Source organism: Lathamus discolor, chromosome 10 (genome assembly GCF_037157495.1).
Source record: "Lathamus discolor isolate bLatDis1 chromosome 10, bLatDis1.hap1, whole genome shotgun sequence".
In the NCBI taxonomy this organism is placed as follows: Eukaryota; Metazoa; Chordata; class Aves; order Psittaciformes; family Psittacidae; genus Lathamus; species Lathamus discolor.
Window position 1 is genome coordinate 12168254 of NC_088893.1, and position 27047 is coordinate 12195300.

Consider the following 27047-nt stretch of genomic DNA (forward strand, 5'->3'; position numbering starts at 1 on the left):
ATTGAGCCCTTATATCTTGCTGCTTGCAGAGCATCAGCTGGGTGCTGCGTGATGGGTCAAGCTGGGGGTTCAGGGATGATATTTGAATTGAGGCATGTGGTGCTGACCTGCCTGAGCATGGAGCCTCCTCTTCCTGAGGTGGGGGGAGTTGTTTACAAAGCGACAGCCTGTGTCTCCAACGGCTCAGAAACTCATCCGGGGATGAGAGTCATTCATTTTTGGCTTCATTTTCAAGCATTTTTCAAGCTGTCACAGCTTGGCAGGTCTGTAGCTGCAGTGTCAAGATTTAGAATTATTCTGTTGGTAATTGCTTTCTGATTCATCAAAATGATAGATGAGAGGGGAAAATGACAAATAATCACAAGTTGGGGATCTTCAAGGATATCCCTAAAATGTGACTGGAGAAGCGTGGCATGTGCGAGTCCCTTGTCAGGAGGTCACCTTTGCTGTCAGCATTTACAAAGACATTCTGTTAAATTCGGAGTTGGAAAAAACCTGGATGACTGGAGGATGATTTTGTGAGCAAAGCTGCAAGGGTAGTTTCAGATAATTCAGTCTGGTTTTGCTGAGCCTGAAAGCAGGTGTCATCACCTTGGGTACAAGCAACTGTCCTTTCCCAGAGTGCTAAAAGCAAAATGCAGCTTAACTTCCCTACCTGAAGAGGGGGGGGTGTGCTCTGATGCGTGTTTTCTTCCCTCAGCTGTACCACCTTGTCTAATAAAAGCTATTATCTCGCTCTCCTACTCATAGCCTCAGACTAGCGCAGCTACAAGTGATCTCTTATTTGTCTTGTTCCCTTAGTTACATTTACAGAGACTCTTTGCCACAAGTCCCTTCGTTTTCAGCAGCGTTGTGGGAGTTGTGTGGTTACATCTCTTACATCTCCTTTTTTTTCCTCCCTTCCCTTTAAATGTTGAAGGTAGGTGACTCATCAAAACTCCAGCTGATATTTCTCAGTGATCTCTTATTTAGCACAGTGCATCAAGCAGAAGATGCATTGTGGAGTCAGAGGGGAGCTGGTGATACCAGCATGGATCTTAAAAACAAGGCAGCATGGCACATGCTTTTGTTTTGGTGGTTGAAGAGGTTTCCAGGCTGGCTCTTCAAAACCAGGGGGAGGCTGTGTGGGCTCATGCACCGGAGGCCCAGGCTTCGCTCCCCATCGCTGTGCTAAACCGTCTGTGTAAGTGGTTTCCTTCTGATAAAGGAGTGCTCCCCACCGCCACAGACACCCTCTGTGGGGCAGGTCTCAGCAGCTGGGGGTGAGCCTTGGCTCATCTCTCTGGGCTGAGGGCAAAGAGGCCATTTGGAGCAAAAGATAAGAAATGGATGAAGTGTAATGATGATATTCCAGCAGGACCAGAGTTGGGCTCGGCTGGAGCAAAACAGCTTTGTTTAGCAAAAGCCATTGTTCTTTCGAAAGGAGCACTTATTTGCCTTTCCTAAACAGAGAAACACTTGTGGACTGCAGTGGTCCTTGCAGTCATTTCTAGTGCTGTGCATGCCATTTGTACAGCCTTCCGTCTTCAAAGGGCTCAGCAAACCTTCAGTACAGATCGTGACTCACCAGGATAATCATCTTTTGTCTCTAGGCATGTGTGTGCATGGGTTTGCAGAAGAAGGGAGGCTGAGAGGCTACAAGAGCTTCTGGAGGCTGCAGATAGTAGGGAGGGAACGCGTGTATTGCTCTCTCAGCCTCACCTTGCTGCCTCGGACTGTAGGTGGAGCAGTGCGCTGCTGTTCCTGGCGCTGACAGGCATTCTGAGCTTCTCCATTAGCATTTCTACACAAAGCTGCTGTTTGCAATTTTGTGGTGTTACAGAGAAGGGTTTGGCTCTATATTGGGTAACCTAGGGTCCTTTTTGTATCGTCTCCTACTCTTATTTTAGATCTAAGCAGCACATTTGAGCTATTTCAGTGATCTTGAAGGAAGGCAGAATGATCCTGTGGAAGGACACTGGTCTGGGAACCAGCCAAGTTGACTTACATTTCCAGCTCTGCTGTTTTCTGGTGTGTAACACAAGGGGCTTGTTGCTTAACCACTCCGCACACGTTGAATTCTAACTTCAACAGAGCTGATCGTGCTCCGCCTGCTTTGCGAGCCTCTTCTACATCACAGTTCAGGAAGCACCAAATGTTGTTGTCGGGTTGTTTGGCGAACAGCAAACACAGAAGGGAAAGGGTGGTTTAACTGTGTGTGCCGTCCCGCTGCTCTCCTTCACCGAGATCTCTTCCTGATCCTCTCGTCTGAGTCCTTTTGATCACAGCAGCTAACACTTGCTGTGCATCAATCTCCAACAGTCTGGGCTGGCAAGGAAAGGAGACACTGAAGTGCTAGCTTGCATTGTGTGGGCACCTGCCCTCAATTGTGCTGCTCGTAGAGCACTCAGGTTTGCACTAATAATGCTCAGCAGGTTCCTCGCTGCTTGTCAAGTGCTTTCTCTAATACAAATGGTTTGGGCATGTCTGCGCAGAGGACTTCCGGAGCCTGATGCTCATTGAGAAATCCAGGCTGCAACATAAACCTTTTGTTTTGTTTCCAACCTGCCTACTGCCATCGCCTGCATTTTCCCTTTTTGTAGTGCTGATGCAGCCTTCCTTTGAGCTGCTGTGCTGACAGCAAAACAGCTTCCTTTGAAGAACGTGCCTTTCCCCCTTGTTTTGTTGAATATAAAAGCTGACAAATGGCTCTGCTGTGGTGGCTTCTTGTTCTGGCACACAAATTCCAGCTTGATCCGCAGCCACAGCCTGGTTTGTTCTGCACCAGGATAATGAAGGTGTGGGGCTGAGGAGGGGATGTTTGGGGTTGTGTTGAAGGGCAGCAGACCTGCTGTGAAGCAATGCTTTGGTGGAGTTTGCTGATGAGCTTTAGGAGGAAAGCCTCATTACTTTGGAGCGAGGGCATTCAGTGGCTTCTGTGTTGCTGTTCCCCTGAAACCCCTTTTTAGCAATCAGCCGTAATAAAGAATTCTTAACTAGATGAGTGGTGACTTGTACATGTGGCTCCCAGTAACACTAAATCCACCACGCTTTGTAATAAAGGTTCTGATGCCTGCAGCATTTTGACTAAAAATAGCAAAAAAAAAAAAGGATGGCTGTTAGGGGAAATCTAAATCAGAAGAAAACAAATGGCTTTTAATCCTTCCCTCTCTTTCAGAGTGAAGGATGCCGAGGAAGAAGAAGCCCACAGAGGGCCTGGACTCTCGAGGCCAGGATGGGGAGGAAGAGGAGGAAGATAAGAGGAACTCAGCCAACACCAAGAAGAAGCGCAGCTTTGTGGATGCATTCATTGTTATATCTGACAGTGATGGAGAGGTCAGTGATCACCTTCTGCTGGCCAGAGCCTGTGCCGGGGCCTGCTGTGGCAGGAGAGAGCCCTAGCACCCCACACTGCCTGTGCTGGGGTCAGGCTTTGTGCAGGGGTTATTGTGCCATTCCTTTTCTTACGTATGAGATGAATCAAATCCTGTTTGACTAGGAAATGAATGGTGTGCTTCGTGAGGGTGAGTTATGAGTCTGGGATTTGATAACCAGATCCTCTCAGAACTGAATTTGAAACGTAATTTCAAAGTAACCTTTCCTCAATCCCTTTACAAATCTTTTTTTCATAATTTTTATTTGATTGATTTCCAGCTAAACCTTAGAAACATGATTCTGTATTATGTGCAAATAGATAAGAAAATGATTCAGAACATGGGCTTGTGTGTAGCTCAGGCACAGCTGGTGTCAGGTAAACTGATCCTGAATTACAGAAGCCTGAGTTTTTAACCCACGTCCATAGGGTGTAGAGGTGAATTGTGGCGTGGGAGTGCCTCACTGAGACATAAAGGCTCAGGTCCTTGATCCCTCATTGCAAACATCAGCCTTACCCTAGAAGATTGAAATGTCTGTGTCTGTCACATTGACGTTGGGTTGAGTGCAGGAACTCCTGCTTGGGGGAAACCCAGAGCTTGAGAAACTGTCCCCAGCTGGCCGAGGTACACGAGAGGAAACTATTAGAATCGTTTTTTTTGTGTATGACTATTGAGGCTCTGCTCTGTCTTGCTGGTGTTTGGGATCCACCATTTTCAGAAGCATTTCATTTTACTCTCAAGCTGCAGATCTTAAATCAAGTCCCTTTCGCTCCCACATCTGCAGCATGCTCCTCTACAATAAGGCGATTATCATGTGAGGAGGGGAAAAGCACCAGAAATAAACAGTAAGAAGCTGTAGGGCAAATGATATTGGATGTTTTTTCTTCACATTGTCTGAGTTCTTTCCCATTGGGAAATTCCCTGAAAGAAATGGAACATATGGCAGTAATAGTTCAGTGGGGTTAAACCCTTAGCTCTGCAATATGCTAAGTTAACTTCAGATGTCTGCTGCATCACTGGCCTTTATTGTGAAACCTATAAGGAAAAAGAAATCAGCAGCTATAAGAGCTGCTGCAGTACATAAAAGATCAGGACCTGTTATTGTCTGCAATTATTCATCTCAATGTGCACGTATCTGAGAAAGGGGAAGCAAACGTCTCTTAAAAGACATCTATAAAAAGGTTAGGCTCCTGACTGTTGTGTAAGTTTGTCTATAAACAATAAATTCTGATGGCATAATCGGTCATATTACAGAAAAGGATATGCTCAGAGAGGCCGTTAAAGAGCCAATTAGGTTCTGTATAAGTGACAACAGTTCAGTCAGTTGAATGAGTGGATTTATTCAGTTCAGTCTCTTTCTGTGAGTCATCAGCTTCCAGATCCGGTGCCACAGTCTCTTGTCGTGTTGTTTTCTGCAAAATCAAACCCAAAAATGTGATTTACTTGGGATCTCAAAAAAATAACTGTCTGGCTTCTGTAACTGTCTCAGCTCTTCAGTGTACATCAAGTTGAATTTCAATTTCAAACCTTGCAACTGTTGTTCTTGCTCTAGTAAGACCTTGTTATGTGTTCAAGAAGAGGTGTGGGAAGCTCAGATCAATAGCAATTTTAGAGAACAATACATTCTCAATTAATCTTGCATCTGTTAGGACATGGTTCCTTATGAATCAAAAGCTACAAGGACAATTTGGGCATCATTGATTCGATGGCTTTCTTCCTTGGCAGTCTCTTGGCAGGTATCTATAGAACAAGTCCCTAGTTCTGCTTCCAGACCAGCAGATCTTGTAGCAGCTGCACCTGGAAAGCCTCCAGCTTCTCACTTTTGATGATCTTTGGCAGACTGCCTCTCCCAGGAATTTTTCAGTCATGCTGGATTATCAAGCTCATCCATGGTTGGTTTTTTTTGCCAAGTTTTCTTTCTTTGCTCATGTCTATGCTGTGGCATTCGCAGAGCTGCATCAGAAGGAAGTTTTCTGGATGTGGGGCTTTCTGATCTCTGCTATATATAATCCTGGATTTGGGGAATGCTTCTCTGGTTTTTTGGGAAGGGTCAGACAAAATAAGAACAGTCTCTCTGGCTCTGTGGAAACAAGAGATTACCTTCTCTGTGCAGGCTGTGCCTGCGAAAATGCAGACGTGACGAATGAGCAAAGTGGCTCCTGTCTCCCCTGACAGGGGGATCCTGATCAGTCCTGCAGGGAATCAGTTGCCCGTGCCAGAATACAGGCGGTCAGTCACAAATAGACAATATTTCAGATAGTGCCCAGCAATGCTCTCTCCAAGCATAGCAATTCCTGGGCTGGCTCACAAGCCTCCTGCGTGAATTGGGCTGTTTTGTAGAGACTCTTTGACCTCCAAGTTGTTCCGAAGCCATGTATGAAAGATGATTGTCAGCCAGCAGAGGCCCAGTAGCTGTGCTAACCTCTTTGACCCTAACCCAAAATGCTGCTGGTCAGCTGTGGGACTCTTTTTCCTTGGGTAGATCCTTTGTGAGCTTTGAGAGTACCTGCCTTTGCTCATGGAGTCTGCATGAAGTTTCACAGGCTCTTTCTGCCAGATTCATCAGCTCTGCCAGCCCTTGGGGAACATATGACAAGACTCCATGGTGACGGTGCCATCTATTTCTGTATGGTATCCATGGCCCCTCTTCCCTTTGGTGTGGAACATTCCTTTGCTTGATTATCCCTGTGTTTGGAGATATTCGCACTCTGGATAAATAGCAGCATGTACTGATGTTCTAGATCAGATGTTGGTTTTGGTAGAAAGAGGGAGGTGTGTTTGGACACTGGCTGGAACCCAGCCACTGCCCTATCCTGTTCTCCGTTAACTATGGCAGAGAACACTTGTCTCAGGACCAGGCGTGGCCTGAGGAATGCTTTGCTATGGAGAAGATCATCGAATCACAGAATTGTTTGGGTTTGAAGGGACCTCAAAGCTCATCCAATTCCAACCTCCTGCCGCAGGCAGGGGCACCTTCCACTGGAGCAGGGTGCTCCAAGCCCTGTCCAACCTGGCCTTGAACACAGCCAGGGATAAGGCAGCCACAGCTTCTCTGGGCACCCTGTGCCAGCACCTCAGCACCCTCATAGTGAAGATGGTGCTGGCAGTGTCACGTGAGGGTGGCAGTACCCTCTCACACCACTCGCAATCCGAGTGAAGCAGAGCCATGTAGGAGTATCACTGCAGCACCCTCCTGTCCCCAGGGGCTCTGCTGTGGTACCGAGGGACTCCAATTCCCAGAGGAGAACACAGTGTGAATGTGCTGTGCTGTACCTTCTCCTCAGAAATCAGGTTTGTCTGAATCCAGTCTCCGCACAGCCTGGTGAAAGCTGTTTTTCCTGCGGAGGCCTCCCTCCTGTGTGTCAGGAACTACACGTCTGGCACAAGCTCCGTTGTGTCTGTTGTTCAAGTCTCCACTTCCAGCAGGTTTGTTCTAATGAGCTGAAAGACAGAGCAGAGCTGAAACAGATTCTGAGCTGAAGTCAGAGACTAATAAAGTAGGGTGTGATATTAATTTCAGCAGCAGCAGCCTTGGCTAGAGCCAAACGTGGCACTTCCAACATCTAATTGGCTTTAAAAAATAAATTAGTCCGTTTTTCATCTGTGTATTTCCCATGCAGGACGTGTGGTGTTTGGCTGTGCCCTATTGTTAGATGGTCCCAACTGCTACTGAGCAGTAAAACTACCCAGACCTTTTGACTTTGCAGCCTGCGCTGTTAGCTATGGAGGCATTCTTCTGTAGCCTTTCCTTCCCTGAGTCAGTGGAAGCTGATTTCTGTGGTTTATGATGTGGATTGGAGGGAGCAGGATGTGGGAGGCTGGCTACTGGCTTCCACTTATGGGCTTTTAGAAGTGAGTGGAGCTCTATCTGTTTCTGCTGGCAGCGTCAGGTTCTCTTAAGTATGTGCAAAAGCTTTTTTAAAATGGGAATTTGATTTCCTGCTGTCTGGTGAAACCAAGCAGGGTAAAAAAACCCAAGGAAGAATAGTGGCTGCCTTCCACTAAACGTGCAGGGGACTTTGGAAGCCTGTCTTTTTCTTCATCTGTGTACAATGCTGACAGTGGAATTGCTCATCGGAGAGCGTCATAAATTAAACTGCAGAGCCTGATACACAGGAAGAGAATTTGGATTCCTTCTGGCCATTATGCTTTAAACTGATGGCAGAGGAGGGGAGACGCTCTCCAGGCTGGCACTGAGCAGAGGTGCACAGCCCCTACCTCGCCTCCGCTTAGAATAATTAGTTTCCCCTGGAAGTTGTGTGTTGGAGATGACCTTGTAACTAAGTATTGGCTGCAGTTTGGGAATATTTTAATTGATTAAGATTATTTTTGGACTAGTGATCTTATTAGAAAGGCAGTTGGTTGAGTGGCCCCCTGAGTTCCTATTATCCTTGTAGAGAGATGAGCATTAAAAAGGTTGGGTCAGAAGGAGCAAGCCCTGTTGTCTTCTCTGAGTTTTCTAGGCTCCTTCTGTTTCTTCCATCCATGCCTGCATTTATGCAGAGCACTCTGGGGCCTGCGGGGCTCTCTCCCAGCAGAGGTGCAAACAGCCATAAATCCTAATTAAAAGGTATGTTTTATTTTCTGGGTTTAAAAATAAAGAAGATTTAAGAATTCTTGGAATTGAGATGTGTGTGTATATTTTGGTCCATCAGGATTAATTGGATTTGCTTCAGCGCTTCACTGTGCTGGAGCTGTTTGGTAGAATGCTGCTGAGCAATTTAAACATCTTTCTCAAATGTATGAGGTTCATACAGCACGTGTCCTGCAATAATTTTGCTCCTGCCGCTGTTGGAAATGTGGAGGTTCTTCAGGACCCAGCACTGAGGCACGGCCTTGGCTGTGTGGTGAAGCCGGGCAGCCTGCCTGCCACCAGGCACAACGTTCTCCTCCAAAGCCCTGGAGGTGTTTGAGCCCCGTCTTGTCCTGTGGTGCATATTGTAATGGTGTGTCTCTGTGCACAGAGCAGACGCTGGCAGCCATGGAAAGTTTGGTGTGCTCGTAAATCACATCCTGTGCCCTGGAAGAGAGCTGCAGATGAGAGTGTCAGGGTTGACCTTCTGGCAAGTGCAAGAGTGATGAGGGGAAGATTGATGCCCAGAGAGAAGAGCTGGGGATTTACAGAGCCTAGGATTAAGTTGCCCCTGTCTTAAGCTGCAGTAAGTTTAGCACTGTTAGTCAGGGCTTTGGGGGACAGCAGGAGAGCTGTTGCTGAACTCTCTCCGGCATATAATCCTAGCATGATCCTGGTGCAGCCCCACAGACCATTCTGCACTCCCTTAGGTGTGAGCTGCCCACAAGCCCCACCATGGGGCTGCCACTGCAGGGTGATTTGGAACAGGAAAACCTTTGCCTTATGGAAAACATGCAGGGCCCCGGGAGAGAGAGGATTTCACCTGCTGTGTGTGAGCATCCATCTTCTAGCAAGAGAGAATCTGGCTGTGAGGCAGCCTTTTGGAGTCACAGCAGATTTTAGACACAGGGTACCAAAACCAGGCTGGGTGAGGAAGAGGATTAAGTCAAAGGAAAAGCCGTTAGGTGCAAGCATGATTATGTGTGTGTGGACTTGACAAGCACGATCCCTGCCTTGTTGTGAGCTGATTCTTAAAATTGGTGGAAGTGAGGAATGGTGTAGGTATTGGGGCATGTAGAAGCTGTAATGTATTAGGCTTTCAGGAAACTGCTTGATAGTATGTCTTGCAAAATCTTAGTTGGATAAATAATTCAATTTGGTCTAGGTAGTAACATTGTTGGATTGAAATCCTGCTAAAAGACTGTGAGCAAAGGCTGGTGATGAACAGAAGAGAGGCTTGTTTCAGGGAGATGTAAAGCTGAGGCCAAGAGGATCAATATTAGGTCTGTGTGTCTTTTAACATCCTCATTAATGATCTGTAAGAGGGAGCAAGTGGTGTACATACATTAATAAAATCTACAGATAACATTAAACTGGAGATGGCTGGAACAAAACTCAGCGTAGAGGTACAGTCTAAAGGACTTCACAGGTTCAGAAACACAGACAATGGGCAGCAGGAATTGATGACACTTGATAATAAGCAGTGTATCTGCTTGCATTAAAGTAGCCCCAGCCACATGCCCCATCTGTAAGCCCTGTCCTAGCACAGGAGGTGGCATGAGGCACAAGCATGTGGCCAGTTTGCAGGAGTCTCACGGAGAACAAAACCAGCACAGATGGAGATGCATGAAGCCCCGTCCTGGCCATGCTTGGGTCTCTGCCTAAAACACTGGGTTTGATTCTAATTCTACATGATACAGAGAGTCAAATTGGAAGAGGTCCAGTGCCAGCCCTTGGTAATGTGTATGGCCTCACTTAAGCTGTTAGGACAGCAACTTGCATAAATGTCTGTCATTTCAGCTTGTGACCATTCTTGTGGCAGTCCGTGTGCTTAAAGCAGCAGGCACTGAGGTTGTTCATGGGGGTATTTTTCCAGGAGGCCTTGAGACTTCAGGTTTCCGGAGTACTCAAGCTTCAAAAATTAAACACTTGTGGCAAATACAATGAGAGAATAGCAGGAGGAATAAATACAGCTGGCTCTCCTGCCCTCAGGGTCCCCCAAAATAGCTAGGATTCTAGTTTGGGTCACCTGAAATTGTTTGGGCAAAGTACTAGAAGCTACATGGAAGGAAACAGTCGCAGCTTTGAGGTGTGTGATGTTCGGGTATAAAAACGTTTTGCTTTTCTGTTTTGAGTGCTGACAAATACTAATGTTTTAGCAAGGCCAAATGAATTCTCTCTAAAATCATGGGCAGCAGGTGCAGTGCATGGTGGTGACTGGCATGAAGTCTATTGTCTCTCCTACTTCTCTGTTTATGTCAGTCTGTAACTCTTTTTGCTCGTTATGCTTATCACACAGCTTTTAATAGTTACAGAATGTGCTTGAATTATGTTTGAAATTCAAATTTCACACAAATAGAGGCTTGTTCTTGAACCAGTGTTTGTGTCTGAGTCGTGGGGGGGAGGGAGCTGGTAGTATTTCTTACATGCTGTATGCACTCACCATGGTTTTTTCCATTACAGCAGGAGTCAAAGGAGGAGAGTGGATTGCAAAAGAAGAGAACAAAACAGCAGCTGGAGAGAACGAAGTTTGCTGCTAAAAGAAAAATTGCACGTAGGTCTCGAGCGTGGGGCTGGGGAAGTAGACTGGTGCTGAGCAGCTTCTGCTGTTCGTGCTAGAAATTATTTCCTTTGCAGAAGGGCTGTGATGTGGTGGGGGAAGCACAGATCCTGGAGAAGACCCTTCTCAAGGGTGAAATTTGCCTTTCTGAATAGACACTGTCACTTGTTTTCTCTCCAGGCACAAACTGGTGCACTTCCAAAATAAGTGTGCGAGGGTGTTGGTTGCTCACCGGGTTTCAGACTCGGTTGAAGATGATCTGAAAGCACTGTCAATCACAGACTGCCTTCCTGTTCAGGCCCCTCTGCTGCTGTCTTTCCCTGAAACATCACGATGCTCTGACCCGGCAGTCGCAGCTCAGGGAAGATCTGAGTCGCAGTTGACAGTTCTCTGAAATCATGGGCTCGTAGGCAGCCGGAGGAGCCAGCAGCATTGGGCAACACAAGGAAGGGTGTTAAGAACAAGAGATTTGCTTTATGTCATGTTGCTGTTATATAAAGTGTTGGTGCACCCACATCAACAGTGCTGTGTGCAGTTCTGGTCTCTCCATCTCAAGGACGCGGTGGTGCTCCAGAGAACGGCAGCCCATGCCATAAAGGGGATGGAGCAGCTGCTTTATGAGGAGAGACTGGAAAGCCTGGGGCTGCTGTGTTAAGGGAGGAAGGTGGGATCAAAGTTCACATCAGGAAGGCGATGCCTCAGCTGAACACAGAGCTGTTGTTTAGCAGCTCCTACAGCCAGGCTGCAGTCGGTGGAAATAGCAGAAGATAGGTAGGTTTGAAATGGGTGAAGGAAAGTAATGCTTCACACAGCATGTAGTGAACTCCTGGAAGTTTTGTCATAAGAGGTTGTGAAGGGGTCAGCATCAGCAACCTTAATAAGGGATTAAATGCATTCATGGACAATAGGTCAATAAATAGATGCCAGAGGGATCAGGCTGGGCTGTTCTGCTTGTATTCTGCAAGCAGCATTTCTGAATGCTGGGGTTGTACAAGCAGAAGGGACCACTGAGCCAGGCCTGTACAGCACCACTTGTTACAGCAGTCGGGCAGCTGGACATCACTCTGTCCCAATGGATCCATGCTCATGTTCTTGCACTCCACAAGGCAGCCATCCACCTAGCGTGTTAAATTCAGAACGTTTTAAAATGGGAGAGATGTTGTCTCCTGCAAAACCCAAAGCAATCACTGAACAAAATGGAGCACGCCAGCCAGTGCTCCACAAGCAGCAGCAGTTGGGCTTGTCAGTCCTCACAGGGCCTGTGTGAATTAAATTGTTTTTAATAGAGGCCTAAGGCCATAGCAGGAAACAGCCTGGCTCTTTGTGGGAGTTGAAACCCACTGTGCATGTCCTGGGTTGAACAAGTAAGATAGCAAAGGCAGAGATGGGGAGAGATTGAGTCCTTTAGTTTGTTTTGCTCTTTTTCTCCCAAAAGAAACAGAATACCAAATAAACACTGAACCCCCCCTTAGAGATCCTGTTAAGATGTGACCAAACATATGGTGCTAAGAACAGGGAGTTGCTGAAGTTGGATGTCCTCATCGCATCATTGAGTGTGCTGATGCTGTGTTGAAGGTGTTTGGTGTGCTCCAGAAAACCCACAGGAAACAGGGACAGCTCTCCAGCCATTGTGTAATGAGGAGTTTTGCTGCATTTCTAGAAGTTGAAATTATTGGTAATAGTTTTTCTCTTCCTGGGGCAAAAACTGCCTTTTTTCTTTGGTGTGTGTGTCTCCTCGAAGCGGAGGAGTTTGGGGGCGTCTGGTGCCACTTGGTCGAGGGAGGTCTTTTGTTTAAGTGCGTGTGATGGTGGGTCTATTCTCTCGTTTATTGGAAGCTATAATTAGACTTCTGGTGTTTGCTTGTAGGCAAATTAAGATTTGAAGTAGTAATTATTTTTCCCAATGTCTTTAAATAAATTCTTTGAATTGCGAGGCAAATTGGTCTTTTGTAAAGATCTGGAGCTTCTGGGTAGAGCACGATCTTTCTCCTCAAAACTGGAACATTTCAGCTACTTGTAGGCTCTAGTTATAAAGCGTATCCTCCCTTTTTTGCTTTGTTGTGGTTTTATTCATTTTAACCTAAAGCCATAACTTAAATGTATCTGTGACGTTTCATCCTGACAGGATAAATGGAAATACAAAACCTAAAGAAGTCTCTCTTTCTTTTCCTGGAGGAAGCCAGAGTGTTAAAGCACATTTGAATGTTTTTATTGTAATTGCACTTTGGATATGTGGAAATACTGAGATCCTGCATCTCTGTTATCTTTGAGTAAATCTGTTACTAGTAAGTGCTAAAACTCCAACTAGTAGGGTTTTGCATCTAATTCACTTTGCAAACGTTGAGCTGGAACATAAATCGCTTAGCAAATTGCCATATTAGCATTTAAAAAGGTTCTGAAATGGTTTAATTTGTTTAGGGCTGCAGTAGCTTTGAAACAGTTCTCCCTGACCCTCCTTCCCATCTGTGGGTCTCTTGGATGCCCTGGTCCCGGGAGAGGCGCTGGGATTTCCTGCTGCTTTGGCATAGACGTGTGGGGAGTGGATTTTGGAGTGTGAGACACAGAATTCCCAGCCGGAGGTGCTGGCGTTTCCCTTTCCAGCAGCGGGAGCAATGTGTTGAGCATAATGGAGCGTGTCTGTCCAGATGGAGAGGGGTCCTTCCTCCCAAGGGCTGCGGAGCCCCGGCCCCGCGGCGTGCCCCCGGAGCGCTCCAGTGCTCTGTTTGCACACCCTGGTCGGTCGGGGGTAATGCAGCACTCTGGGTTCCTAATCATGGTAAATTATGGCCAGCGCAATCAACATCAGGTTTAATAAAATACACGGTACTGAGAAAGGATCAGATGTGGAGCACAAAATCCCATCGGCTCCACAGCACTCAGCTTAAAGCAGGTCAAGTCTCCTGGAAGGCATGAGCAGCGCTGTTCTTTGCTCTCCCTACCGTAATGCCAGGTGGATTTAAACTTGAGATTTCCCCATCTCGGGAGCACCTACTCAACTGGAACATGCACTAAGTGCATCTTGTTTGTCACTGGTTTCTTTGCCAGAGGCAGCATTTGTCTGGCACATTCCCTGTCTCCAGAGGGGAAATTGCTGTGCCAGGGAGGGAGAAGAAAACAAAATGTACAGTAGTAACTCGCCAAAAAAATGTTTCTTTTTATTAAGCTTCATGGATGTTGATAGTCTGAACTGATGAACACTCAGCCCTCTGTTTTCATTTAAGCACGTGGAAAGTCTTGTGTTGTGGGGCACTGATCACGTGAATCTGTTTTCTTGCACATGGCAGAGTTTGAAGGGTCTGGCATGATTGCTGTGATGGTTTGGGCAGGGAAACAAATCAGCTGAATGCTGGGGAGGTGTTTGGTATAGTGGAAACACTGTGTATTACTGCTGTTCTTGGGGACAGGAGCCTTCTTCATACACTGAACTGTCGTGTGCTTTCCATTAAAGGATGCTGCTTTTTTTCTGCCCTGGTCCCTCCTGGCTGTAACATCACAGAATGACTTTGTCCAAGGACAAAAGAGCCCCACGAGCCCTGAGTGCACTGCATTCTGCCTTCACTTCAATCTCTTTCTTTAAAACTGAAGAAATTACCCCCCCCACACCAAAGCCCCAACCTACAGCTAAGTGCTGATTTAGCAGGACATATAAAGGAATCGGAACAGTCCAAAAATGCTTCAAATCCTGCTTGACAGGGGGAGAACCAGCCTGCCATTAGCAAAGAGCTGGGGGAAGGGCAAAGCAGAGCCTGCTGCTGTGTTGATGCACCTCAATGCAGTAGTGCCGTGGTGCACAGGCTGTGCTCAGACCAGTGCAATCCCAGGCTGCTTCAAGGGAGGCTGCGCTGCTGGGTTTCGGGAGCAGCTGGTAGGAAAAGGATGGGTTAGAAAATGGGAGCCTGCAACTTCAGAATGCATCTTTATCCAGGGAAACGTCTGTGCCTGAAATGGGCTGCAGCGGAGGCATGTTTTGTGTTTGGGCGGCCTTCCTGTTCAAATCGTGTGTCTTAAAGATCTTGTGGCCCATCAGAAGCAAGCCTCTTGCTTCATGCATGAGATGGTGCGTGCAGGATTCTGCCTGAAGGAGGGAGCGGGTTCTGAAGGAAATCTGTCAATTTGTCTCAAGTGAGAAGATGTATTTTGCAGCTCCTCAGAGTGCTGTTGAGTTGTTTTCCAAGCTGCACTCCATTCTGCAGGCATTATATATTTTAAGCATAGTGGAAGTGTTGGGTTGAATCTGAGTAAATAAGTGTTTTCCAAAGTAACTAACTGCTTTGTTTCTAAATAGCCAGTCTCAGCTTCTGGTTTGCTCTTGACTGTTTCAGGAAGATTTTTCTGCTGAAATAGCAGTTACAAATGTAGGAAACCTGTTCCCCATGCATGACTGACTTAGTGATGCAGTGGAGTGGTGATGTGAGCAGAAGGGGGATGTATGCATGTGAAAGATCCTCCATAATACCACCGAACAAGGAACATTATCCTCCACTGAGCTTTCCACCTGCGGCTCGGGGTGAACAACGTGCAGCTCTTTCTCTCTCGGGTAGGTCTCCTGTGGTATTGCAGGTATCTGTGTGTCAGAAGGCAGCGAGATGTGCTTTTTGGCTGCTAGAAAAGTGTATTAAAGAAGATATGTTCTTCAGCCTGCCCTGCTGCTGAGCCTACCCGATGGAAAAAAGAGCACACTTTGGAAATCCGTCCTTCTCCTCTCCTTGAACGCATGTTCTGCAGCTGTAGAATGCATTGTTTGATGAGGGCAAATAAAATATTCCACTGCAATTAATATAACCAGGGAGTCAGAGCTTATACTGATGTAGATATCCTAGCTGAAGTTCCTGACTTGGGTTATCTTTTTCATTTCGTGTTGCCCGCTCTGGTTTTGATGACACCTTTTCAGGAGAGCTGAGGTTTAGATGTGGGACCCTTGGGCATTTCTCCCAGCACGCTGGGTGTATGTTGGCTGTTTGCATACACCTGCAGCTGTGAATTGACATTTTCCTATTCTTCTGCTGTAGAGATGACTGAAGAGGAACAGTTTGCACTGGCCCTGAAAATGAGTGAGCAAGAAGCCAGACAAGTGAACTGTCAGGAAGAGGAAGAGGAGGAGCTCTTGAGGAAGGCCATTGCTGAGAGCCTTAGTGTAAGTGCGCTTGTGTGAAGAGGCTTACTAGGGTTCTTCAGCTCCTGCTTTGTGTGCTTGTTTTGCCACACTGCACAAAACAAGGTTTTGGTGGGGGCCTAGCTATTTCTAGCATGAGCTGGAACTGCAGTAGTTGCAGAGTAGATGTTTTGTAGCATTCCTAGTGAGTGTGGCATATAAAGTCGAGCCTCAGCTGTACCCTATTTTGGGTTTTGATCAGGATGCGGGGTCTGCAGCCCAGCCCTTGGTGTGCTTTGCTGATAGAGTACATGCCTTTTGGAGAATCAACCTTTTGTTTTTCAGAGCTGTCAGTCCTCGGACTACTCTGATGCAACCCCTCAGTTGTGTGCAGAAGGCCAAAGCCAGTCCGCCAAGAAGGAAGGCTCTGAGATCCTGGGAGGTCTGGCGCTTTGCCCTGACACCCCTCGCTCCGAGTGCAGCTCCCACTCACAGAGCACCAGAGCTGATGGGAATGGACAGATGGATGTCGCCCGGAGCCCCCTGGTAGTGTTGAAGAGGTTAAGCCAGGAAATTGTTGAAAGCTCACTAGTATCCAGCATAATCGTGTCTCCGGGGAAGGGCCAGCCTGTGACAAGGTCAAGTGAAAAGCTTTCCTCACCAGCGAAAAGTGATTCTAGTAACATGTTACCCAGCACTCTTGGAGAGGACCTCATCTCTCTGAGTCCCACCTTTGGGAGGGTGACTTCAGGCTCCTGGCAACTGACACCTCGGAGACTGTTCATGAGCTCCTCCAGCTCTTCTGGAACAACAGGCCACAAACCAAAAGAGCAGCCCCTGCCCTGCACTGGCCATTCTGTGGGAGAAGCTAGTGCTGGGAGCTCAGCCATGCTCTCCAAGAGTGGGACTGCAGAACAGTGTGGCAGCCCCAGGGAGAGCAGTGGGGGAACAGGTACCAAACACGGCTCGCAGCCCAGGCATGCCACCAAAGTCTGTGCTTCCGCAGAGCAAGCAGAGGAGAACGAGGTGCCTGACAGTACCCCTGAGCTTTGTGTACTGAATGCAGCAGAGGAGAAGCACAAGCAGGAGGAGGCGAGAGACACAGTGCACTACTACTGGGGCATCCCCTTCTGCCCCAAAGGGGTGGACCCCAACCAGTACACCAAAGTCATCTTGTGTCAGCTGGAGGTTTACCAGAAGAGCCTGAAGCAGGCTCAGAGGCAGCTACTGCACAAGAAGGAGTTTGGTAACCCAGTTGTGCCCAGTCCTTCCTTGAGCAGAAATGAGCTTGGGAAAGAAGAGCACATAAGCAGAGAGAATGGGGTTGCTGATGGTACAGAAGATGGAAATCCAGATGGGCAGGAGTCTGAGAGCATGACCTGGCTCCTGCCTTCAAAGAGGAGGGAGGCAGAGAGTCCAGGGCACAGCATGGAAGAAGAGACCTCCACTTCTGATGATGAACCAACCACCAGCTACTGCCAGGTAAGAGCTTCACCACTGAGCAGATGTTGAACATTCCTGCACTTCTGTCCATTTTAGGCTTCAGTCCCTTCTGCAAAGTAGGCACTGCTGTTTAATGCTCCCCTTAAACGTTGGGACTTCCTCCCCTAGCCACACAGCTTACTGTGAAAGAGAGAGGGGAAGTGTAGAGGCTGATGCCCAGCTCACAAATGGCAGAGGCCATCATGCAGCCTGGCAGTTGTCCATTAATGCACCACTGAGACAAAGACTTGCAGCTGAGTTGTCCCTCTCCAAAGGGTGTAGCCTGGCAGTGTGTCAGGGAGGGTAGGGAGCACAGAGATGATGCTGACCACCACTTCTGGCAAAACAGCTTATAAACCCATGGCCATGTGTTTTCCTTCACAGACAGAAACGTGCCTTTTGTCCTTGCAGTGTAGCTTTTCCTTTTTGCACCTGCATGCTTATCTGCATCCGTCCGTGCTTCACCCTTGTGAGAGCTCTTTTTCCCTCGTGGCCCTGCAGTTGTGGCCGGCAAGGCTCTGCCTGCTCACAGGCATCTTCTGCCTGCCCCGAGTGATCTGTCACTGCAGCCGTGCTCATCGTCCTTGTTGTGGGGTTGGGCACCTTCTCCTCGGCTTGCTTGTTGGGGCTGCTAGACGCTAGGTGTCAGCCTCTGTCTCCATCAGGGCTCTTGTTGGAGCGGAAGGCAGCTTTCTGTCACTGCTAAGTTTAAACAGATTGCTAGTCAGATGAAGTATTTATTACTGCTGTATTTTAGGTTTGTGTCAGCCTTTTCCAACCCTCATTTTTCATAATGACTTCACTCCCGGATCATTGTATAACTTTATTTTCTCTGTGACTGAAGCCTCAGCTCTGTTGTTCCTGTTTTCAAGTGTATTTGATCATTTACCCTGGTGTTAGAAAGATACTTAACTTGTTTTGTGATATTTATATTCTGTCTTGTAATATTGAGCACTTAGGAAAAACGTCATGTCTGCATTTTCTGGTTGCAGAAAAAGAGCAGAGCAGCCTGTGCTGAAATGTGACTTTTCGTGACAGTGCTTTGGCTTGGGTTTAGCAGATACGGATTTAAGCAAGCCTTAGAGGTGACCTGCAGAGGAAAGAAACTGACTTGTGCCTTTTTTCATTTATTTAAGATAGGTACAAAAGACCTGGAAGGTTCTTCAGGCAAACTGCTTTCTCTAATTCTTTGTCTTTTCCTGTGGAAATGGGAGGTGTTATTAATCTGGAAGATTGGGGTGACTGCAGGTCTGTGGAGGTGTATGCTAAAGCCCTCGGAGAGCTGCAGCAGCTGGGAAGGGCATGCACTCTTAATCAGTATTGAAAATTGTGGGGTATTTTATTTTTATATTATCCGTTTAATGCTAATATCTAATTAATACTTGGGGAGAAAAGAGGGTTTAGTGGCACTGAGTGGGAACTTGTAATGCACTCATCCTGACCACAAGAGCTCAAAGAGCTGTAATGTGTATGTAGGTGCAGCCTTTCTGGTATTTTTAAGGTGAAAAAATCAGGAAGGGGGAAGGGAAGCAGACTTCAGCATTCCAACCCCTGCCCAAACCCCTTGCCAGTCTTCTATTTACTTGAGAGGAAATCATTTTCAAATGCCCTTTCATCTACCTTATCACACCCAGCTTGAGCGGTTGCTCCTTTCTCTCGCCCCTCTGTGCCGTCGCACACCGAGGCCAGTGCAGGTGATTTACTTGCAGGATCAATATGTTTGATGTTTGCTTGTGCCTTGTCTCCATTTTTTTTCCTTCTATCAAATACGATTCCACTGGCAGTGACAAAGGAGGGGCTAAGAGCAGTCGTGATCCCGCTGTGCTGCATCGCTTGCAGACCCTGCCGCCTGTGCTGCCCTGGGGCTCCCCAGTGCCCCTGGGGCTGCTTTGCTGATGGGGCTGGTGATTTTAGGCTGGGGATTCAAAGCAGTCCTTGAAAAAGCCTCGTGCTGTGTCTTGTACCAGTGAAGTGGAGGTGCAAGGGATGTGCTTGAAGGGGGCTGCCTGTACCTCTGCTTTGAAACCCTCCCCTGGAGTGGGCAGAGACCTTCCACCCTGGCAGTGCCCAACTGCTGTGACAGGGATGTCTGCACAGAGCCAATGCTCTTGTCAGGAGATCTGGGAACCTGCACTAACAAACCTCAGTGCTAATAGAATGAATTATTTCATCATATTTCAAATTAGGTATGGGGACACTTGGTCTTTAAGAGATTCGGAGGGAAAAGACTCCCTTCTGGAGAGTTAGTCTGATGACCTGAATTAGTGAATTCATGTCATGTCTTATATGTAGTAGGAAACCCAGAAGCTTGGCCCAGTATTCATGACCAGAGCAGAGGTATTAAAATATGCACAGTTCAGGAAAAAAGAGAAATAAAAATAAAAGAGGAGGTGTGGTATTTTATGTTAATGATGAGGTAGGTTGTGAAGAAGTGCAGAACAGTGTAGATAAAACAGAATATTTGGGGGCTTAGAGTCACTTTAGGGAAATCTGACAGGAGGCTTTGTTTTGGGGCTTGCTGGGGAAGTGCATCAGCCATCCAGGAGTGGAGCTGATTGAAGTTGAAACCTGTGGTAGAAATCAAACTCAGAGAGTTTAATAGACTCGAGGAAGGGGGAGGAAAACCCCTTGAGTTGCTTTGAGAACTAGCATGAGAAATTGCAGGCCTGACAGCAAGGACTGCTAATAAACCGTTGTAATTCCATCTGATTAGAGAATGGCAAGTGTAACATGTACACTGGAGAAGAAGAAAGGGAGCTGGGTAATGACTGGCATGTTAGCCTGACCTCGGCACTGCATACGGCTTTTGAACAAATTTTAAAGGAAAGAGTAAGTCATAGAGCTCAATGAAAAATGGGATAAATGCACAGGGATTTACCAGCTGTAGATTGTGCAGGTTAATCTGTTCCCTCTCCTTGATGGGACAGCTGATTCCCAGTCAAGAAAAATGCCCCAGATGTTATCTACACAAAATTTCAGAGAAGCACTTCTCATGCTCAGACATGGGCTGTACCAGTTGATCAGGTCACCCTGGCTCAGCCAAATACATTTTAAACTGGAGGAGGTGAGGGCTGCTGGGGAGCTGAGGGAGTTGAGGGGACACTAAAGTCCATGGGCTGCCTAGCTCAGTACAAATGGAGAAGGAGAAGAGCTGTGGGTGCTGCTTGCAGATGCATCAGGATAGGTGCTAGGAACAGGCAGATGGTGTGGAAGGTGCTGGGCAACATTGACCTGAATGGATGGGCATGGAATGTCCAGGAACATGTCTAGACAGGGCAACAAAAAGTAGTGCCAGGCATTATCTCAGGGAGCTGCGGGAACACCTTATCAAAAGGAGTGATGGAGGAGAAGAGCTGCCTGGTTCAGGACGGATACTTGGCCATTTACAGAAAAAAGTACATGACAGACCAGGCGTGATGTCAGGGACAGAACCTGAAGACCCAGCAGGTCCTCATTAGCCCTGTATGTTGTTTGCATAACACCAGAATGTTCCTTTCCAGGCCTCCCAGGTGCTCCCTGCAGACGATGCACGTGAGGAAGGGGAACCCATGCAAGTTGCACAGAGGTGAGGACAGCAATTTCAGAACGTGGGGCTCACGGGCTCACTCTGGTGATGGGGGCCCTGCCACTCTCCCTGCAATGTTTTGGGGTGCAGTCGCACTGGGGCTCACTGCAGGGCTTGCCGGAAAAGCTGTCTGCTGTCAGGTATTCCTGGAAATCCATGGATCTGGAGCAGTGTGGGAGAGAGGTGGGACACAACTGGGGAGAAGAGATCAGTTACCTTTATTACTTTATAAAACATGCAAGGTGCATCCTCGTACAAGTAGGACTTGATCCTTGCCCTCTGAAGCTAATGTGACATGGTGCCCTAGAGCTGTGGAGATGGGGAGGTGAGCTGAAGGTGAGTTATAGCGATGCCATCACGTGGTCTGCCTGGGAAGGCACATAGGCAGCACGGTGGAGGGTTTACTGGATTTCTGTGTGTATTTTTATGTTCTTGCCTTACTGCTGAAGAGGAAAGAAGGGAGGAGGAAGCCAGACGGCACTGCCTATCAGCCAAAGATAGAGTGCAGTGCTCCAGAAAAGCCACTTCAGCAGATGACAGGTGTGGGACAAGTCAACATGATTTTCTTCAGATTTAAGCCTACTCCTCTTTTCCGTTTTTTCCTTCTCCTTCCTGTGGGATGCAATTCTGCAGCGAAGGCTGTGGGAGAAGAAGGGCAAATGGGAGAAGATTCAAGGAGCAAGTTACAAGAGAGGCCAGATAATGTCATGTTTTTAATTTGCTGGGTTTTATAATTTAAACCTGCTTTGGAACAGAACTGCCAACTGTCCTCTGATCTAACAGCATTTGGCCTGAGCAGTCAATATGCAGAGTATGAAAATCCCTCCTGCTTGCACCTTTCTAACAAGCTTAAAGCTCTCCTTGGGGAGCAGGAGGGACCTGCTGCTGCCATTGCTGCTGAGGATGATGAGTCTGTGACAGCCGGGGTCTGAGCTCGTGTGCTTGCATGGAAGGCACTGAGGTGTGCACTCTGCAGCGCTGCCCTCTCCTTAAGGCAGAAGAACCCAGGGCTGTATATGGGAAGAGAGAGAGAGCTCTTTGGGGTGGCTGCTGGGGTTAGTTCGGGACATTCCCCAACCTGCCCAGGAGCTCCTGGCTGCCCCTCTTGGGGCTTGAGCACAGCTGGGTGCTGCGGCCCCTCTGTCAGCAGCTGGCACATCTGCAGCAAGGCAAGAAATGGCTGCAGCCTTTGCAGTTTTGTGCACATTAAGTGTTGCCATCTGGCTCCTGGTAATTTGCCAGCACAGCCCTCTCTCGGGTGAGGCTCAGGCACCCCAACCAGCTGCCCTCAGCAGCACTTCACAGCAACACACGGCTCGGAGCTGTCTGGAGGTAGTGAAGCAGTTTAGGAAGTGGAGCAGTGGGAAGAAGCTGCTTTGCTTTCTGTGGGCTGCTCTGCCTGATTGTTTTACACTTTGTGTGGAGCAGGGTACATTGGGGTTTTAATAAATGATTATAGGCTTTGTTACCAGGAGATAGTTGGTGTAGCAAGAAATGTGGTTTGACTTCAAATTGATTAGCCCATTTTATAAATGTCATAGCAAGTTGTTTTGTGTGACTTCTTTTGAAGTGAGCCCTGATGTTAGACACGGAGTAAAACACACTCAGCCTGGATTCATAACAAATGCTCTGAGATGCTTTATTTAGAGAGAAAAGCCACTTGAGATTTCCTATCGGAATTTTGTTATTTATCATAAATCAGCAGTGGCTGTTCTCTCCTCTCCAAGGCCTGTGGTTGAGCTTAATAAATTTTCTATTTGTCAGTATGGGGATTCATGTTTTTAAAGTGTGTTCTTGCATACTTGATCAGACTCATCAGAGAGCCACGCGAGGCGCGGTGCGTGTCAGCATGGGTGCCAGACTTACTCAGCAGTGCCTGCTTGTTCCAGAAAGACATTGAGCAGTGTTGGGAGGGAGAGAAGAAAAGGAGGAATCGGAAGGTCAAAACGAGAGGAGCAGTACCTGGTGCTGCCCGGAGGAACCGCCACACTAACGCTGTTAGGGCTTTGCTGCAGGGAAGCCCTGTCTTTTGTTGTCTCTGCTGCTTCTGGTTGCTGTGCACAGTGATAAGGGAGAAAATTAGCAGTGTGAGGAGGGAGAGGGTAGGGTGGGATAAAGCAACTCTGTGTCTTTTCTCTCTGGGGATTTCCTTCCCTAGATAGAAAGAAGCACATTGCTGATACCTACCTGCACAGCTCTCAAATCTTCCAAGAGTAGAAAGAATCGAGTGTCCCACAGTTGTGAGCAGATATTTTTGCTCCCTTGACATGCGATAGTGGCCCTTTGTGCCTTTTTGTCAAGGGCTTCTAGAAGATAAAAATGTTCCCTTAGGGTTTTTTGCTTAGGACAGCTTTTTATACCCATATTTTGCTGTTAGCCTGGTCTGACTATCCTATTTCTGGCTATCAGATATTGACTGCTTGGAAATTATGGCATCATCTGCTGTCCTGAGCTGCGTGAGGCAGGCTGGTGTGGCTGTCACACCTACTGGATTGGAGACTGATACTGTATTTATATTTTGAACAGCATCTCTGTATTGACTCCACTTGGCAGTAAAAGGAGCCCAGAAAACTCTGCTGAAGAAGAGATCTCTGTCTGCCCAGGTAAGAGGCACTTGAAAATGCTCTGAACTTTGCACTGAAAGTTCCACACTTTTAAAATTCAGAGAAAAGAAGAAAAACTTCAGGTTATTCCAACGGAGATTTATTTCCCAGTCTCATTTGTCAGGACTGAAATTATTCAGGTACTTTAATTTGATTCCCTGGTTTTGGACCCATTTCCTCAAAGATGGTTCTGTGACCAGAGATTGCTGGGGACTTGCTGCTGAAGAGACACCAGGATGTCAATGGGTGTGGAGGGATCACTCAAATCAAGGTGTCAGGAATGGTCTCTTTAGTGCAGTCAAGATTTTCAGTATCAAAACGTGTAAAGTGTGAGAGCTGAAATGATTTTTTTGTCTTAAATTACTACATTAATGGAAAGTGTTTGGGACCAACAAGCTTTTCTTCCTTGCTCTGTCCTACCATGTTTGAGGTTTTCCAGTTCAGGGTTTTCAGTGAGAACATACATGAAAAGCCCATTCCTGTTCCTGAGCAGCTGGAGAGAGAGGGGTAGTGGTGGTGCTTGGAGGCAGATTTTGTTGCTAAGGAAGACGTGGAGGTCTAAAGGAGGTGTGACTGCGAGGCAGGCTGCAGAAGGGAAGCTCTGTTGTCTCGATGCGAGAGCTCTATTCTTGCTTTGTCTCTGTCCCAGCAAGTATCCCACGCAATTTCCCTGTGTCTAGTCTCACTCCCCATGAAGCCGCGAAGTTGAGGTGGCTTTGTCCTCACACCATCGTGCTGTGACTTTAACCCCTCATCCAGCTGTGTCGTTGCACGTTGTCTGATAACATAGGTGGCAAGTCTAAAAAAGATGTTTTGAAGCTGTGAAAGTGCTGTAAAGAAATGGGCTGAGTTGCATCCACAAGTGAGGATGTGGTTTGGGGGCTGCAAACTGGCTCTGACGTGGAGGTGTTTTTCTGCAGAGACCCAGACAAGTCCACAGGAAGCTCTTGAGGTGGAGGGAGAAGAGCTCTGCTCAGGCCCTGGAGATGCACCTATGCAGGTAAAAGGCATAGAAGCTGGGGAAGGGTCCTGTTTCCAGTCCTGCCTTCTAGACCTTGACTCAGCAGAGCTGTGGTGGTGTTTCCCCTTGGGCAGCTGGGAGCTTGGATTTTTGCTGTTGGGATCCTGACAAACAGTTGCCTCTTCACTTTTTCTCCACTGCTTTGTAATTGCAGTCCCTTTTGGCTGGGGGCTGTTTGCAGCTGCTTCTGGAGCCTTTCAGTCTTGTAGCTGGAGAGAGTTGTTATAAATCCCAGATTGTTCTTTTATACCACACAGACTGCTGTGCTGGAGGATGCCATCAGTGGGGGTGGCAGTGCTGGTGCTTGCCCATGCTCAGAAATAATAGTGCTGTGATGGACAGCAATGCAAAGGGACCCCAGGAGCTGTGAGGGGAGTCCTACAACACCTCAGTCACTTGTGTTGTGATGTGCTTTTCCCTTTTACAGTCACCTGAACTTTGATGTTCTCCACGCGCCATTTCAAAGAGGCTGGTAAAGGAGAGGTTCACCCAGAGACTGGGATGTGATAAAGGTGACATTGAAGTGCTGAGGGATGGTGGTGGTTTGCAGTCCAGGCAGAATGACCTGAGTCCAGGACTGTTATTTTCTGTGCAGGAACAGTTCACAGGGAGTCCTGGCAGGGCCATCCTTGTACCTCAGATGCAGATGTGCACTGTGTGGCTCCTTTCCCCGTTGTCACACCTGCACAGCAATTGCTTCGCAGCTGCCGCTGTGCCGACGTCTGACTTTAGTTCCTGCTTCTGATAAAACTCCCTTTGTCTATTAATTTAGAGAGCGATATCAAAGGGGTTGCCAAGTACTCCTCTGGCAGGGTACATGAATACAGAGTCGTACAGCTCTCAACAAGAGGACTCATTTGTGGAAAGCTCATTCTGGGAGTCTGCAGCTTGTACAGTGCGTCTGCGGTGCTGATGTCTCATAGTCGTGGGCCTCTTAATAAACCAGCTTCTGCTCTTGTGTGCCTTTCATTCTGCAGGTATCTCTAAGCACTGTTTAGTCAATTAGAGACTGCAGCAGTGGGAGGCAGCAGGTCTGTGCAGAACTGGGCAGCCACAGAAGCATGTTCATGACCATTTGGCTGTGGCCAGAATGCTTCCCTGTGCCTTGTGCTTTGCAGAGGGTGCCTGGGTCTCACACCCCTGTCTTGACAGTAGAAGGTGATCAGCACAGTGTTGGAAGTGGTGAAGTGGGGCTTCCTAGGTATTGTTTGACAGCATTATCATTGGCAGGAGGTATCATTCCAGAGCCTGCAGCCCTCCAGGAAGACAGCAGAAACAGCTTCAGTGCATCAGCAGTTAGCATGGAGTGAGCACAGACCTCAGGGACTGACTTCTTCCTAGCAGATGCTGAGCCAGGACGCAGGAGTCTTCTTGTTGAGCTCAGCCTCTAGCACTGCTCTTGGCTCACTGTTGGCTGGAAGTGCTATGTCTTGTAAGCAATTTCTTCTGCTAAAGAGGAGAGGCAACAGTCTCAGCCTCTGACAGGGGTGGTTGGTTCTGCAGTTGAGGTTTTCCAGACTGTTACAGCACTGTTTTGTACAAGCAGTTTTGGGACCGTGGTGTCTTTTGTTACAGAATGTTGCATTTCCATTTAAAATTAGTAATTTACCACCAAATGTAGGCGGGCAGGGTGTGCAGAATCAGAGATCTCCTAAGATTGCTTTAGAAATGGCAGCTAGAAGGAGCAGTGCCTGCTGCTTTTCCCATCATGTTTTTTCTGTGTGTTGTCTGATGAGGATAATGCAGGTTTGATCTGATCATTCATATCTGACACATCTTGTTTTTTATGACTCCTCTGTGTGACGCCCCACGGTGAGGACTTTGCAAGATGTAGGGACGCTGAGATGTTAGAGGAAGGTACGAGTGCTAATGCTGTAAGAGAGGTACTTCAGCATCCTGTGTTCAGCTGGAGGAACTCATGTGGCAGCTCCTCTGCAGAAATCCAGGGCAAAGAGCCTCCCTGGAAATGAGAGAGGTGTTCCTGGAGCTCAGTCCCGTGGCCTTTCAGCCAGTGTCTGGGAGAAAGGCATTTTGTGGGTTCAGTTCTTATTCTGAGGCCCAGTCCTGCAATTCTTTGCATAGCTGTTCTGAGACAACAAACCACCTTCGTTCCCTTTAAGACATAAAAATCAGGATCAGACCCTCATTTGGAAAGGCAAGTAATAAACTGAGTAATGTGACAAAGCACTCTGGTGGCACCGAGCATCTTGTCTGACCCCAATTACTGCTTCCCTGAAATTATACCATTGGAGGGAAGCAGACAGCAGTTTTGCTGCACACTGTCTACATGTCACTGCTTAGCCCTAACAGAAAACTCTCCTGTATTATTCTCCTATAGATTTCTTCTATGTGGTTAATATTTAAATAACTTTAAAATCACTGCAGGGAGGTAAAGGTTCTTTCTTAAATGTGGAGAAGTCTTGTAGAATGCCTGACTAGGCAGAGATCTAGTTACGAATGAGATGGCAGCAGTCTGCTGCGCCTTGGGAACATCAGCATAGGGAGCAGGCTGTACCTCTGCGGGTGGGTAGTGAAGCACCTCTGCAGCTGTGTAACCAGTGCAGGAGAGAGTATTGGTGACTGGTAACAGCACCCAGAGAACAAACATGGGCTGTCACTTTGCCCTGATGAAAAGCTACTGCTAGTAATTCTTTGTGACATGGGTTTTTAATAGTGTTGCCTCTCTCCTTGATGTGTGCCCCCTCTGGTGACTGCTCCAGCCACCTCCTCTAGAGAGGAGGAGTTTCCCAGTGATCACTCCAGACTCCCTAAGAGCACATCCTTTCATCCTGGGGAAA

The 27047-nt window shown here is 47.5% G+C and overlaps 1 protein-coding gene across 6 annotated transcripts in view; it reads left to right on the top strand.

Moving 5' to 3' along the window:
• Window positions 1–27047, top strand: part of UIMC1 (ubiquitin interaction motif containing 1) — a 38683-nt gene that overhangs the window by 1342 nt on the left and 10294 nt on the right. For 5 of the 6 annotated variants that reach the window (XM_065690849.1, XM_065690851.1, XM_065690850.1 and 2 more), the window contains exons 2-8: window positions 3158–3315; window positions 10390–10480; window positions 15496–15620; window positions 15924–17060; window positions 20561–20625; window positions 23152–23228; window positions 24149–24228. In XM_065690849.1, coding sequence (XP_065546921.1) covers window positions 3166–3315; window positions 10390–10480; window positions 15496–15620; window positions 15924–17060; window positions 20561–20625; window positions 23152–23228; window positions 24149–24228 — 1725 coding nt within the window. In that variant the 5' untranslated portion in view covers window positions 3158–3165. The remainder of the gene's footprint in view (window positions 1–3157; window positions 3316–10389; window positions 10481–15495; window positions 15621–15923; window positions 17061–20560; window positions 20626–23151; window positions 23229–24148; window positions 24229–27047) is intronic. The other variant, XM_065690848.1, reaches the window with a different exon arrangement.